General features: G+C 50.7%; 1 protein-coding gene across 1 annotated transcript; it reads left to right on the top strand.

The window, feature by feature from the left end:
• Positions 1-3,372: 3,372 nt before the first annotated feature.
• On the top strand, positions 3,373-5,567 carry LOC129019628 (galectin-7; the record flags this gene model as incomplete). Its single annotated transcript, XM_054462604.2, has 3 exons — positions 3,373-3,527; positions 4,510-4,711; positions 5,399-5,567. Coding segments are annotated over 3 exons (471 nt in total), but the record flags the coding sequence as incomplete, so codon positions are not given.
• Positions 5,568-12,799: the final 7,232 nt, after the last annotated feature.

The raw sequence follows: 12,799 nt of genomic DNA, 5'->3' as shown, positions 1-12,799 counted from the left end.
GGGGTCAGGGGGAGGCCTGGTTGGCTCAGCGCTGCACCCCTGGGTCCTGGAGTGTGCCCAGTTCATGGAAGTCCTCAGTCAGGAGGGGTGAAAGGAGGGGATCCACTAGGACTACGCTTGTCATTTCCCAGGCCCCTGGGCTGCCAAGGATATGCAGGAAATCACTGATTGGGACCCCACCATTCCAACAGGGAGAAGCATGGGTCACCCCCATTGTGCAGAGGAGGAGGCTGAGGCTGGGATGGGAAGTGATTTTCCATAAGCCGGGCAGGACCCATTGCCCCAACCTCTGCCTCTCCTCACCTCTGGGCGTGCTTCTCCTGTGGGTTCTGTCTCTGGGGCTGGCTGTCTGGCTCTGTTTGTCTCTGTCTATTACTCTGTCTACCGTGTATTCCTGTCCCACTTCTCTCCTTCAAGTCTCTCTTGTTCCTCCTTCCAGGACTGTTACCATCTTCCCACCAATTTTGCAGGTCAGGATGAGGTGGGTTTTAGGGTGATGGGTGGCCTAGCATTCCAGCACCATCTATATCAAAAACAGAGCAAAGTGAGGACCCTCCCGCCAGCCCCAATATAGCCCACTTGGGCCCAAGACTCTAGAAGAAAATCCAGGGTTGGGGAAGTAGACTGGGGGAGGCAGGGGGGCAGGACTGAAATCTGTTTCTGAAAGGTAGGGATGGTGTGGGAGCTGAACAGAAACCACTCCTGGCTGGGCGTGGTGGCTCACACCTGTAATCCCAGCACTTTGGGAGGGCAAGGTAGGTGGATCACTTGAGGTCAGGAGTTCAAGACCAGCCTGGCCAACATGGTGAAACCCCTTCTCCACAAAAAATACAACAAATTGGCCGGGCATGGTGGCAGACACCTGTAATCCCAGCTACCCGGGAGGCTGAGGCAGGAGAATTGCTTGAGCTGGGGAGGCAGAGGTTGCAGTGAGCCGAGATCACACCACTGCACTCCAGCCTGGGTGACAGAGCTAGACTCTGTCTCAAAAAATAAAAATAAAGCCTGTAATCCCAGCACTTTGTGAGGCCGAGGCAGGCGGATCACGAGGTCAGGAGATCGAGACCATCTTGGCTAACACGGTGAAACCCCGTCTCTACTAAAAATACAAAACAAAATTAGCCAGGCATGGTGGCAGGCACCTGTAGTCCCAGCTACTTGGGAGGCTGAGGCAGGAGAATGGCATGAACCTGGGAGGCGGAGCTTGCAGTGAGCTGAGATTGCGCCACTGCACTCCAGCCTGGGCAACAGAGCAAGACTCCGTCTCAAAAATAAATAAATACATAAACAAATAAATAAATAAATAAAAATAAACCACTTCTAGCAATGCAGCAGCCCTGGACCTTTTCCACTCCCCACCCAACTCTTGCACTCCTGCCCCACCCAGCAGGCTGCTGAGAGGCCTGGGCAGAGGCAGGCTGGCAGTGGAAAGTTTGGGTGGAGACGCCAGACCCAGAACCATCCTCCACCCTCTTTGTCCCAGGCCCCCAGCCTCTTGCCCCCTCCCCACACACTCCAAGGCACCAAGGTGGGGGGACCAGTTCCTAGGGACATGAGCTCAGAGAGAGAGGCTGGCAGCTGCATTTCAGTGGGGGCTGCAAGCACCCCCATTCTGCAGAGGACAAAACTGAGGCCTAGACAGGGACAGCTTCTCAGCCAAGGAAGCAGCAGGCCCTGGGCTCCAGAGGGGTCTTTGTGCCAAGGACATGTCATGGGCACGGACAGAGAGGACAGCAGGGTGTCCGGTGATCACACCACCAGCCCAGCTCAGTTAGTTCCCGAGAATGTTCCCTTGAATGGTGGACTCCATCATTCTAACATTATTGACCATTCTAAAGAACACACTCCTCACATTACTGACGCCTCATGCTCTGTACCGTGTTTCCCAGGAACTCAACTTTTTAGTGATTGCTTCACTGTGGCTGGATGTAACTTCACATGCAGCCAACGTGCTGCAAGTCCCAACGTGCCTTTGCTGACTAGCCAAAGGTTTGCATTCACTCTGTTATTAGCCTGAAGTCCTGACTCCTTTCTGGTAACAGATCTGCATCCTTGATTGCATCCTTGATGGGTTTTTTGTTGTTGTTGTTGTTTGTTTGTTTGTTTTTGAGACAGAGTTTTGCTCTGTCACCCAGGCTGGAGTGCAGTGGCACGATCTCGACTCATTGCAACCTCCGCTTCCCAGGTTCAAGTGATTCTCCTGCCTCAGCCTCCCGAGTAGCTGGGATTACAAGCATGTGCCACCACTCATGGCTAATTTTTGTATTTTTAGTAGAGACAGGGTTTCACCATGTTGGCCAGGCTGGTCTTGAACTCCTGCCCTCAAGTGATCCACCCACTTCAGCCTCCCAAAGTGCTGGGATTACAGGCATGAGCCACTGCACCCAGTCCTTGATGGGTTCTTATTCAATTGTGTTATCTTTCTCATTAGTTGTGCAATAATTTTTTTTTTTTTTTTTTTGAGACAGGGTCTGGCTCTGTCTGTCGGTGATCATGGCTCACTGCAGGCTTGGCCTCCTGGGCTTGGGAATCCTCCCGCCTCTGGAGTAGCTTGGACTACAGGTGCATGCCACCACGCCCAGCTTTTTTTTTTTTTTCTTTTTTTTCTAGAGAGGAGGTCTCACCATGTTGCCCAGGCTGGTCTCAAACTCTTGGGCTCAAGCAGTCCTCCCACCTTGATCTCCTAAAATGTTGGGATTACAGGGCTGGCCACGGTAATATTTGTGTGAGTCTTTTTTCAGTTTTAAATAACTAATGTGTTTATTTCCCAATTGTTATTTCATTGAGGTATTTTTCCCATTAAATAAAAGGTTCAGATTTTGTTGTTGTTGTTGTTGTTTTGAGACAGGGTCTTGTTCTGTCACCCAGGCTGGAGTGCAGTGGTATGATCTCAACTTACTGCAACCTCTGCCTCCCAGATTCAGGTGATCCTCCCACCTCATCCTCCTGAGTAGCTGGGACTACAGGATTGTGCCACCACACCTGCCTAATTTTTGTATTATTTTGTACTGATGGGATTTCGCCATGTTGCCCAGGCTGTTCTCAAACCCCTGGACTCAAGTGATCCACCTGCCTTGGCCTCCCAAAGTGCTGGGATTATAGGTGTGAGCCCCTGCTCAGGGTTCAGATTTTAATGGAATAGTTCAATGAGTTTTGACACATATAGTCACCTGTGTAACCACCTCTCCAATCAAGTTTCCTGGTGCCCCTGGAAACAGTCACTGCTCCTTCTGCCACATGAAGCCACTGTCACTTCTGAGCAGTTAGTAGCCACAAAGTTTCCTTTGATCCATTGTGGTGGCATGTGCCTGTAGTCCCAGCTAGTCAGGAGGCTAGCCAATCTCAGCCCTGGTCGGCTCCTCTGAGGGGTGACCCACCTTCTGCCTCCCTCCCTCGGTCTCACCGGCTCACAGTGGCCCCTGCACCCCACTCTTGCAGAACGTCCCCCACAAGTCCTTGCTGCCCGAGGGCATCCGCCCTGGCACGGTGCTGAGAATTCGCGGCTTGCTTCCTCCCAATGCCAGCAGGTGAGGCCCCAGGCCCTAGGGGTAAAGGGACAGGTCTCAGGATCAGCTGACCCCCAATTTTTGCAGTCCAGAAGTAGGGGCCCAAGGCCATCTGTATCCACCAGGCTAGGAGTCTGAGGCCATTTCTGACCTCAAATCTGATGTATTCATATTTGCCCCATGCCTTTGTGGCTGGGGTCCCTAAGTTTCCCTAAGAATTTGAGGTTCCTGGGTAATCTCAGGGTTCCTAGATATAGTCCTATGACTGCCTTGTCTGAGTCCCAGGGAACTCTGGAAATACTCCAAGTCCTGGAGATACCCCGGACCCTGGGAGTCCTTGCCAAGCCATCCTTTGACCTCCTGGCTAAGGAACTTCAGGCCTTCTGGATTCTGGGGTACCCTGGAAATGCTGGGGTTCCTGGTATTATTCTTTGTCCTGTAGAACCTGAGGGTTCCCTGGGCATCAGGAGCACCCTGGCCATCACCCAGACCTCCTGGGCAGGTCCCAGGCTCTTTGGAAATGAGGGCACCCTGCCCTAAGCATAGTGACTTTGGTCTGGGTAGGTTTCTGCCAAGGGCCTCATGATATTTTGGCTGCCTTGGGAATCTAAGCTCTCTGGTCATTAGTGGGCCACCGCTCCTTCTGCGGTGTGTGCCTGTCTTCAGGTCCCTGTTAATTTGGGGGTCCTCTGGGAATGGGGAGTCCCAGCCCATAAGCGTTGCACTTTGGTCTGGGTGGTTTATTTTTCGTCTGTTCTTTCGTTTTTTTGTAAGATGGGGTCTTGCTATGTTGCCCAGGCTGGTCTTTAACTTCTGGGTCCAAGCAATCCTCCCTTCTCCACCTCCCAGAGTGCTGGGATTACAGGGTGAGCCACTGCACCCAGCCAACATTTCATTTACTTATTCATTCAAAGTAAATTGTAGACATCCGTATTCCTCACCCTCAACATTTCTCGGTCTGGGTGGTTTCTGAGCCCTGACGGCCACCATCCCTCTCTTCCAGGTTCCATGTAAACCTGCTGTGCGGGGAGGAACAGGGCTCCGATGCCGCCCTGCATTTCAACCCCCGGTTGGACACGTCGGAGGTGGTCTTCAATAGCAAGGAGCAAGGCTCCTGGGGCCGCGAGGAGCGCGGGCCGGGCGTTCCCTTCCAGCGCGGGCAGCCCTTCGAGGTGCTCATCATCGCGTCAGACGACGGCTTCAAGGTGCGTCTCTGCTACAGGGGCATGGACGCCAAGACTTAGGTCCCTGGAGCAGAGGGTTGGGCAAAGCCAGGCTATTGGTGGAAGGCAGGGAGGTTCGGGGCGGGGTGAGGGGAATAGGGAAGGCGTGGCCAAGGCGGAGAAGGGGGTCCTTCGACCCTCTGTCGCCTAAACAACTCCAATTTGGGTCTGAGGGGCAGAGAGACAGCAGGGTCTGGACGAGGCGAGCAACAGCCAAGTGTCCAAGGGGTGGGCGTCCTAGCTGGAAGGCGTGGCCCAGACTCGCCATCCCAGACCCTACTCCCAGTTCATTCCTTCCTGAGGTCCGGGGTTTGAGGCATGGGGAGGGATGGGTTGGAGACAGCGCCCAGGAACTCGTCCTAGCAAGGATTAGCGGGCGGGGGTGGCGGCAGATCCTCCACCACCCAGACCTTACGCGAATTCACCTCCCTCCTCTGCGCTTTAACAGCGGGTAATGGTCGCGGAAATGAGAATATCCATTACCAGCACTAAAAAAGCCGTTTTTTACTGTGCCACACAGTAAACTCGTTTGATCCTCACGCAAGAGTTAGAATGAACAATAGCCCCATTTTCCCAGTGAGGAAACTGAGACCCAGAGGGGATGAGTGATTTCCCCAGGGCCACCCAGCAGGGGCCTCCGGAATCCTCACCACCGACCCTCCCCTGCAGGCCGTGGTTGGGGACGCCCAGTACCACCACTTCCGCCACCGCCTGCCGCTGGCGCGCGTGCGCCTGGTGGAGGTGGGCGGGGACGTGCAGCTGGACTCCGTGAGGATCTTCTGAGCAGAAGCCCAGGCGGGCCCGGGGCCTTGGATGGCAAATAAAGCGTTAACCCGCAGCGCGACTGTGTCTGTGTCCCATTCACTGAGATGAGCAAACTGAGACCCAGAGAGGCCAAGATACTGGCTCCGGGCCACACAGCGAATCCGAGGCGGAGGCGGGCTCTGAGCCTGCCTGTGCTTAGGACACTTTCTGTCTGCGAAGGCATGAGGCTCGCGATCTGTGAAGGAGTGGGTCTGGGGCGTGTCCTGGCGCAGCATTTGTGCAAAGCAAGCCAGGCGGGAATGCGGTCGGGCGGACCTGCTGGCGTTTGGGGCGCGGAGGCGCTCACCGCAGGTCCTGGTGCCCCCACTGCAGATCTACGGGGTGCCAACATGGGTCCATCTGCAAAGGGGGCGAATGAGTCCCACCTTTCTGGTCATTTGTGGGCCCCAGTCCTACGCGTGGAAAGCGTGTCATAATATCCCCGGGTCCCTGGGTCCCGTATCCCCCTGCAGCTCATCTCTCCCATCCTCTTCTCTCCTGGCCTCCCGCCCCCAGAGACGTCCCGGGTGGGGCTGGGAAGCCCGACGGGCGTCTCCGGGCTCCCGCTGTTCCCCGAGTCGGGACAGGTACCCGCCTGCGCACCCTCGGGGCAGACGCGATGGCAGCAGCCCGGCTCTGCGGAGCAGCGGGGAGGACTCCAAGGGCGGCGCGGGGTTTCCGTGGCGCAGCGAGCCCCATTCCCACGCGCCCTCCGCTCTCCCCGACGGCCCCGACTGCAACCCTAGCCCTGGTGACTGTGACGGGAGGGGAAGCGGACGCCAAGTGCAGCCCTGGCCCCAGTGTGACTTTCAGGGTTCAGGGAGTCGCTGGGGCTCCCCTTAACGGCGGGGTTGGGGTGGGAGAGGCTGGGAGCATTGTGCGCCCCGAGCCCGCACCCTCGGCGAGGCACCCTGCAGCGGTCGCGGGTCTCTCAACTGGGGACCGAGGAGCCAGGCCAGGGCTGCGATCGGAAGCTGCACGTGGGTGCTCGGGACCGGCTGTTCCGGAACCTTCGTCCGGAGCCAAGCCTTGGTGGGCGCGCCGAGGCTTGGGCCTGGATCCCGCCCTTGAGCTTCCGTCCCCCTGGCGGCCGCCGCCGGCATTGCCGCCTGGACCAAGGCGGGAGCAGGAGGCTGGGGTGGTTCCTGGCCTGGCCTGAATCTGATCCTGGTGTCGGGTGGGGACGCCAGGTTAGCCGCGGGGCCCAGGCGCGTTCAGGACCCGGGGCGCGTTCTGCCCCTGCGACCCTCGGGCTGGGCAGTCCCTTCCCGCGTCCGGCCCTGGAGTGGGTGGGCAGCAGTCAGGAGGGAGCCTTGCTCAGGTGAGGAGGCCTGGGAGAGTCCGGATTCTCTTCGTCCTCCAGGGCTCCTGCTTGAATGAGTTCGCTCTTATTTCATTTGGCTGTGACGAGTGGTTTCAACATACTATTTTTTTTTTCGTAAAAATAACATATGCGTGTAGTACACATTTCAAAACATACAGTGAAATGAACATATTATTGGCACAAGTGGTGATTGTGGTTGGGCCTTCGGATTAGATGGTAGCAATCCAGCCGTGTTAATGTCCCGATTTTCACCGTGCCTTACAGTGTACACGTGGGAACCTGTCCCTGTTTGTGGAAAACATAGTTAAGTATTTGGAGGTGCAGCATGTTTGCGATTTATTCTCAAATGGTTCACCGAAAATGGAGATTTGGAGCTGGGCGCGATGCCTCAGGCCTGTAATCCCAGCACTTTGGAAGGCTGATGTCGGAGCATCGCTTGAGGCCAGGTGTATGAGACCAGCCTTGATCATATAGCAACAGCCCGATCGCTACAAAAAATTTAAATATATAAAAAATGGAGATTTATACTGTGTTATTTTTGTGTGTTTGTCATTTATAAATATACGTGTATATGTGTATATGCACATATATGTACACATACATCTATCCTCTTTACTGGGAGAATACTGCTGTTTCCCTGGTCTTCATTTCATGTGTATCTTTCAGAAAATCCCCTGTAGACCTCTGCACATATGCACGGGTAGTTTCTTCCCCTCCATGCATAAATGGTAGCACCCTCCACCCACTGGACCGTTTTCATGACTTAGGAACGTGAGTCCCAGCAGCATTCCCTGAGTTCCTACTGTGTGTAGCCGCTGCGCTAACCATTCCTTCAATCCCCGAAACAGCCTTCTGAAGGAGATCCTCTATGCCTAGTTTCCCAATGAGGAATTTGATGCCCACGAAGGTTGAGTGAATTGGTTTAAGATCACACATCAAGTAGATGGTGGACCCAAGTGAATGCGATTCCTCTCCTTGGGGTCTTAGCCTCTGGAAATTACATTTTGTTTGCTTTCATTTGTTACTTTATACATATGTGTGTGTGTGTGTGTGTGTGTATATATATATATATCTTTTTTTTTTTTTTTTTTTGAGACAGAGTCTCGCTCTGTTGCCCAGGCTGGAATGCAGTGGCGCAATCTTGGCTGACTGCAACCTCCACTTCCTGGGTTCAAGCAATTCTCCTGTCTCAGCCTCCCGAGTAGTTGGGATTACAGGTGTGTGCCACCATGCCCAGCTAATTTTTGTATTTTTAGTAGAAATGGGATTTCACCATGTTGGTCAGGCTGGTCTCAAACTTCTGACCTCAGGTGATCCACCCACCTCAGCCTCCCAAAGTGCAGGGATTACAGATGTGAGACGTCTTGCTCTGTCTCACCCAGGCTGGAGTGTAGTGGCATGATCCCAGTTCACTGAAGCCTCAACCTCCAAGGCTCAAGCAATCCTCCTGACTCAGCCTCCAGAGTACCTGGGACTACAGGCATGCACCACGGTTCCTAGCTAATTAAAAAAAAAAAAATTTTTAGAGACAGGGTCACTCAACCTTTGTAGGCATCAAATTCTTCATTGGGAAGTTTCCCAATTGGGAACTCAAGGAAGGGTTGGCACAATGGCTAGACACAGTAGGAACTCCTGGACTCAAGCAATCCTCCTGCCTCAGTCTCCCAAAGTGCTAGGAACAGAGGCGTGAGCCACTTTGCCTAGCCTTGGTGTTTTTAATGTCAACTTCATTGAGATGTCATTTACACACAGTAAAATTCTTCCTTTTAAAGTGTACAGTTTTGGCTGGGTGGGGTGGCTCACGCCTGTAATCCCGGCGCTTTGGAATGCCAAAGCAGGTAGATCACCTGAGGTCAGGAGTTCGAGACCAGCCTGGCCAACATGGTGAAACCCCGTCTCTACTAAAAATACAAAAATTAGCTGGACGTGGTGACGCATGCCTGTAATCCCAGCTACTATGGGGGCTGAGGCAGGAGGATCGCTTGAACCTGGGAGGCAGAGGTTGCAGCGACCCAAGATGGTACCACTGCACTCCAGCCTGGGCAACAGAGCAAGACACCATCTCAAAAAAATAAATAAATAAGTAAATAAAAAAATTTTTTTTAAAGTGTACATTTCCATGAATTTAGACAAACACATCCCATTGTGTGGCCACCACGATCAAGGTAGAGTCTACTTGTGAGATTTCCATCACCCATCACCCCTCCCAGCCACACCCCTGGCGCCTGGGTGGCGACCACTGATCCGCTCTCAAGCTTCATAAATTAGTTTTTCCTGCTCTAAAACTTGGTGGAGGCTGGGCACGGTGGTCCTCTCCTATAATTTCAGTACTTTGGGAGGCTGAGGTGGGTGGATCACCTGAGGTCAGGAGTTCAAGACCAGCCTGACCAATATGGTGAAACCTGTCTCTACTGAAAATACAAAAATTATTTGGGCATGATGTCACATGCCTCTAGTCCCGGCTACTCGGGAGGCTGAGGCAGGAGAATCGCTTGAACCTGGGAGGCAGAGGTTGCAGTAAGCCAAGATCACGGCACTGCACTCCAGCCTGGGGGACAGTGTGAGACTCTGTCTCTAAATAAATAAATAAATAAATAAATCTGGGTAGAAAAGTATAGTACTCTTTTTGTAAAAGTCTGGCTACTTCTGCTTAGTGTACATAATGTTTAAGTTCATTCATGTGTTTTCTTTATGCAGTTCATTTCTTTGGGTTGTAATCCATTGTGTGAACCTGAGTTTGCTGATCTGTTCACCTGTTGATGTACACGTGAGTTGTTTCCAGTGTGGATATTTATGAATAAAGATTGTATGAAAAGTCTTTTTGTGGGCTGATGTTTTAATTTCTTTTGGATAAATACCCAGGAGTTGAGTTGCTGTGTCATACAAGTGTATGTTTAAGTTTATTTGTTTATTATTATTATTATTTCAGCCAGGGTCTCTCTCCGTCACTGAGGCTGGAGTGCAGTGGCACCACCATAGCTCAATGCAGCCTCCAACTTGGCTCAAGCAATCCTCCTGCCTCAGCCTCTAGAGCAGCTGGGACTATGGGTGTGTGCCACTACGCCTAGCTAATTTTTATTTTATTTTATTTTGTTTATTTATTTATTTATTTATTTATTTATTTATTTTTGAGATGGAGTTCCACTCTGTCACCCAGGCTGGAGTGCAATGGCGCGATCTCTGCTCACTGCAACCTCCACTTCCTGAGTTCAAGTGATTCTTGTGCCTCAGCTTCCCGAGTAGCTGGGTTTACAGACGTGTGCCACCATGCCCGGCTAATTGTTTGTATTTTTAGTAGAGGCAGAGTTTCACCATATTGGCCAGGCTGGTCTTGAATTCCTGACCTCAGGTTATCCACCTGCTTCGGCCTCCCAAAGTGCTGGGATTACAGGCATGAGCTACCACGCCCAGCCTAATTTTTAAATTTTTTTTAGAGGCAAGGTCTCACTGTATTCTCCAGGCTGGTGTCAAACTCCTGGGCTCAAGTGATCCTCCTGCCTCAGCCTCCCAAGATGGTGTGATTACAGGCATGAGCCCCTGTGCTGCCCAATATGCTTACCTTTATAAGAAACTTCAGGCCAGGCGTGGCGGCTCACGCCTGTAATCCCAGCACTTTGGGAGACTCAGGCAGGTGGATCATCTGAGGTCAGGAGTTTGAGACCAGCCTGACTAACATGATGAAACCTCATCTCTACTAAAAATATAAAAATTAGCCAGGTGTGGTGGCAGGTGCCTGTATTCCCAGCTCCTCGGGAGGCTGAGGCAGGAGAATCACTTGAACCCGGGAGGCGGAGGTTGCAGTGAGCCAAGATCGTGCCATTACACTCCAGCCTGGGTGACAGAGCAAGACTCCGTCTCCAAAAGAAAACAAAACAAAAAACAAAATGAACAACAACAGAAAACACTTCAAGTTTGTGATCTGCTCAGGAAAAAAAGAAAGAAACAGCCAAACTGGTTTTCAGTGTGATTGAACCACTCTACACTCCCACCCTTCAGTATATGAAAATTTCAGCTAAGCTTTATCCTTATCAATACTTCGTATTGCCAGGTTTGGGGGTATTTTTGTTTGTTTTAATTTTATCCATTCTAGTGGATGTTTATTGATATTTCATTGCTGTTTCCATTTGCATTTTCCTTTAATGTTCTTGACCATTATTCGACATGCCTGTGGCCATTCTATATCCTCTCTTGTGAATCATCTGTTCAAATCTGTTGCTCATTTTCAATTGGATTGTTTATTTTCTTCTTATTGAGTTGCAAGAGCTTTTCATATTTTTTGGATATTTCCTTTGCCAAATATATGTAATATGAATATTTTCTCTCCTTCTGTGGTTAGCCTTTTCATTTTCTTTTCTTTTCTTTTTTTTTTTTTGAGATGGAGTTTTGCTCTTGTTGCCCACGTGCAGTACAATGGCATGATCTCGGCTCACTGCAACCTCCACCTCCCATGTTCAAGCAATTCTCCTGCCTCAGGCTCCAGAGTAGCTGGGATTACAGGCTCCCACCACTAAGCCTAGCCAATTTTTGTATTTTTAGTAGAGACAGGGTTTCACCACATTGGCCAGGCTGATCTCAAACTCCTGACCTCAGGTGATCCACCCACCTTGGCCTCCCAAAGTGCTGGGATTACAGGTGTGAGCCACCGTGCCCAGCCAGCCTTTTCATTTTCTTTATTTTTAGTTTATTTTTTGAGACAGAGTCTCTCTCTGTCGCTCAGACTGGCATGCAGTGGCACAATCTCGGTTCACTGCAACCCCCTCCTCCCAGGTTCAAGTGATTCTCCTGCCTCAGCCTCCCGAGTAGCTGGGATTACAGGCACCTGCCACCATGCCTGGCGAATTTTTGTATTTTTAGTAGAGATGGGGCTTCATCATGTTGGCCAGGCTGGTCTGGAACTCCTGACCTCAGGTGATCCACCCACCTCAGCCTCTCAAAGTGCTGGGATTACAGATGTGAGCCACCACGCCTGACCGAGCCTTTTTATTTTCTTAAAGATGTCTTCCTCAGAACAAAAGTCTAGTTGTGATGACGTTCATTTTATCAGTTATTTTTTCTGTTATGTAGTGTGCTTTTGTGACCTACTTAAATCTTTGCTTAAGAAATCTTCATGAGAAACATTTGTCACAAAGATTTCTTTTTACATTTTATTGTAGAAGGTTTATAGTTTTAGTATTTAAGTTTAGTTTTTAAACCTTAGTTAATTTTTTTTTTTTTTTTTGAGATGGAAATTCACTCTTGTCACCCAGGCTGGAGTGCAATGGCATGATCTTGGCTTACTGCAACCTCCACCTCCCGGGTTCAAGCGATTCTCCTGCCTCAGTCTACTGAGTATCTGGGATTACAGGCACCTGCCACCAAGCCTGGCTAAGTTTTGTATTTTTAGTAGAGACAGGGTTTCACCATGTTGGCCAGGCTGTTCTTGAATTCCTGACTTCAGGTGATCCACCTGCCTTGGTCTCCCAGAGTGCTGGGATTACAGGCGTGAGTCACAGCACCCGGCCTATCTTTAGTTAATTTTTGTCTCGTTAGTTAATATATTATTTCTAGTTAATTTTTAGTTATTTTTAGTTAATTTTTGTGTGTGGTATGAGTTAAGGGTCAAGGTTCTTTTCTCACTCTATAGACCAGTTATTTCAGCACCATTTGTTAAAGTGTCTGTCTTTTCTCCTCATTGAATTATATTGGCAATTTTGTTAAAAATTAATTGACCATTTTTGTTGTTTTAAATCTGGACTTAATCATTCTTCTGATTCCTTGATTTATGTATCTATCCTTATGCTGGTAGCATATTCCTGATTAGTGTAGCTTTATAGTGAGTCTTTCTCTCTCTTTTTTTTTTGAGACAGAGTCTTACTCTGTCGCCCAGGCTGGAGTACAATGGTGCGATCTCTGCTCACTGCAAGCTCCGCCTCCCGGGTTCTCGCCATTCTCCTGCCTCAGCC

This window comes from Pongo pygmaeus, chromosome 20, assembly GCF_028885625.2.
Source record: "Pongo pygmaeus isolate AG05252 chromosome 20, NHGRI_mPonPyg2-v2.0_pri, whole genome shotgun sequence".
Lineage (NCBI taxonomy): Eukaryota > Metazoa > Chordata > Mammalia > Primates > Hominidae > Pongo > Pongo pygmaeus.
Note: the sequence above shows the minus strand (reverse complement) of the source record. Positions and strands in the feature narration are given on the sequence as shown.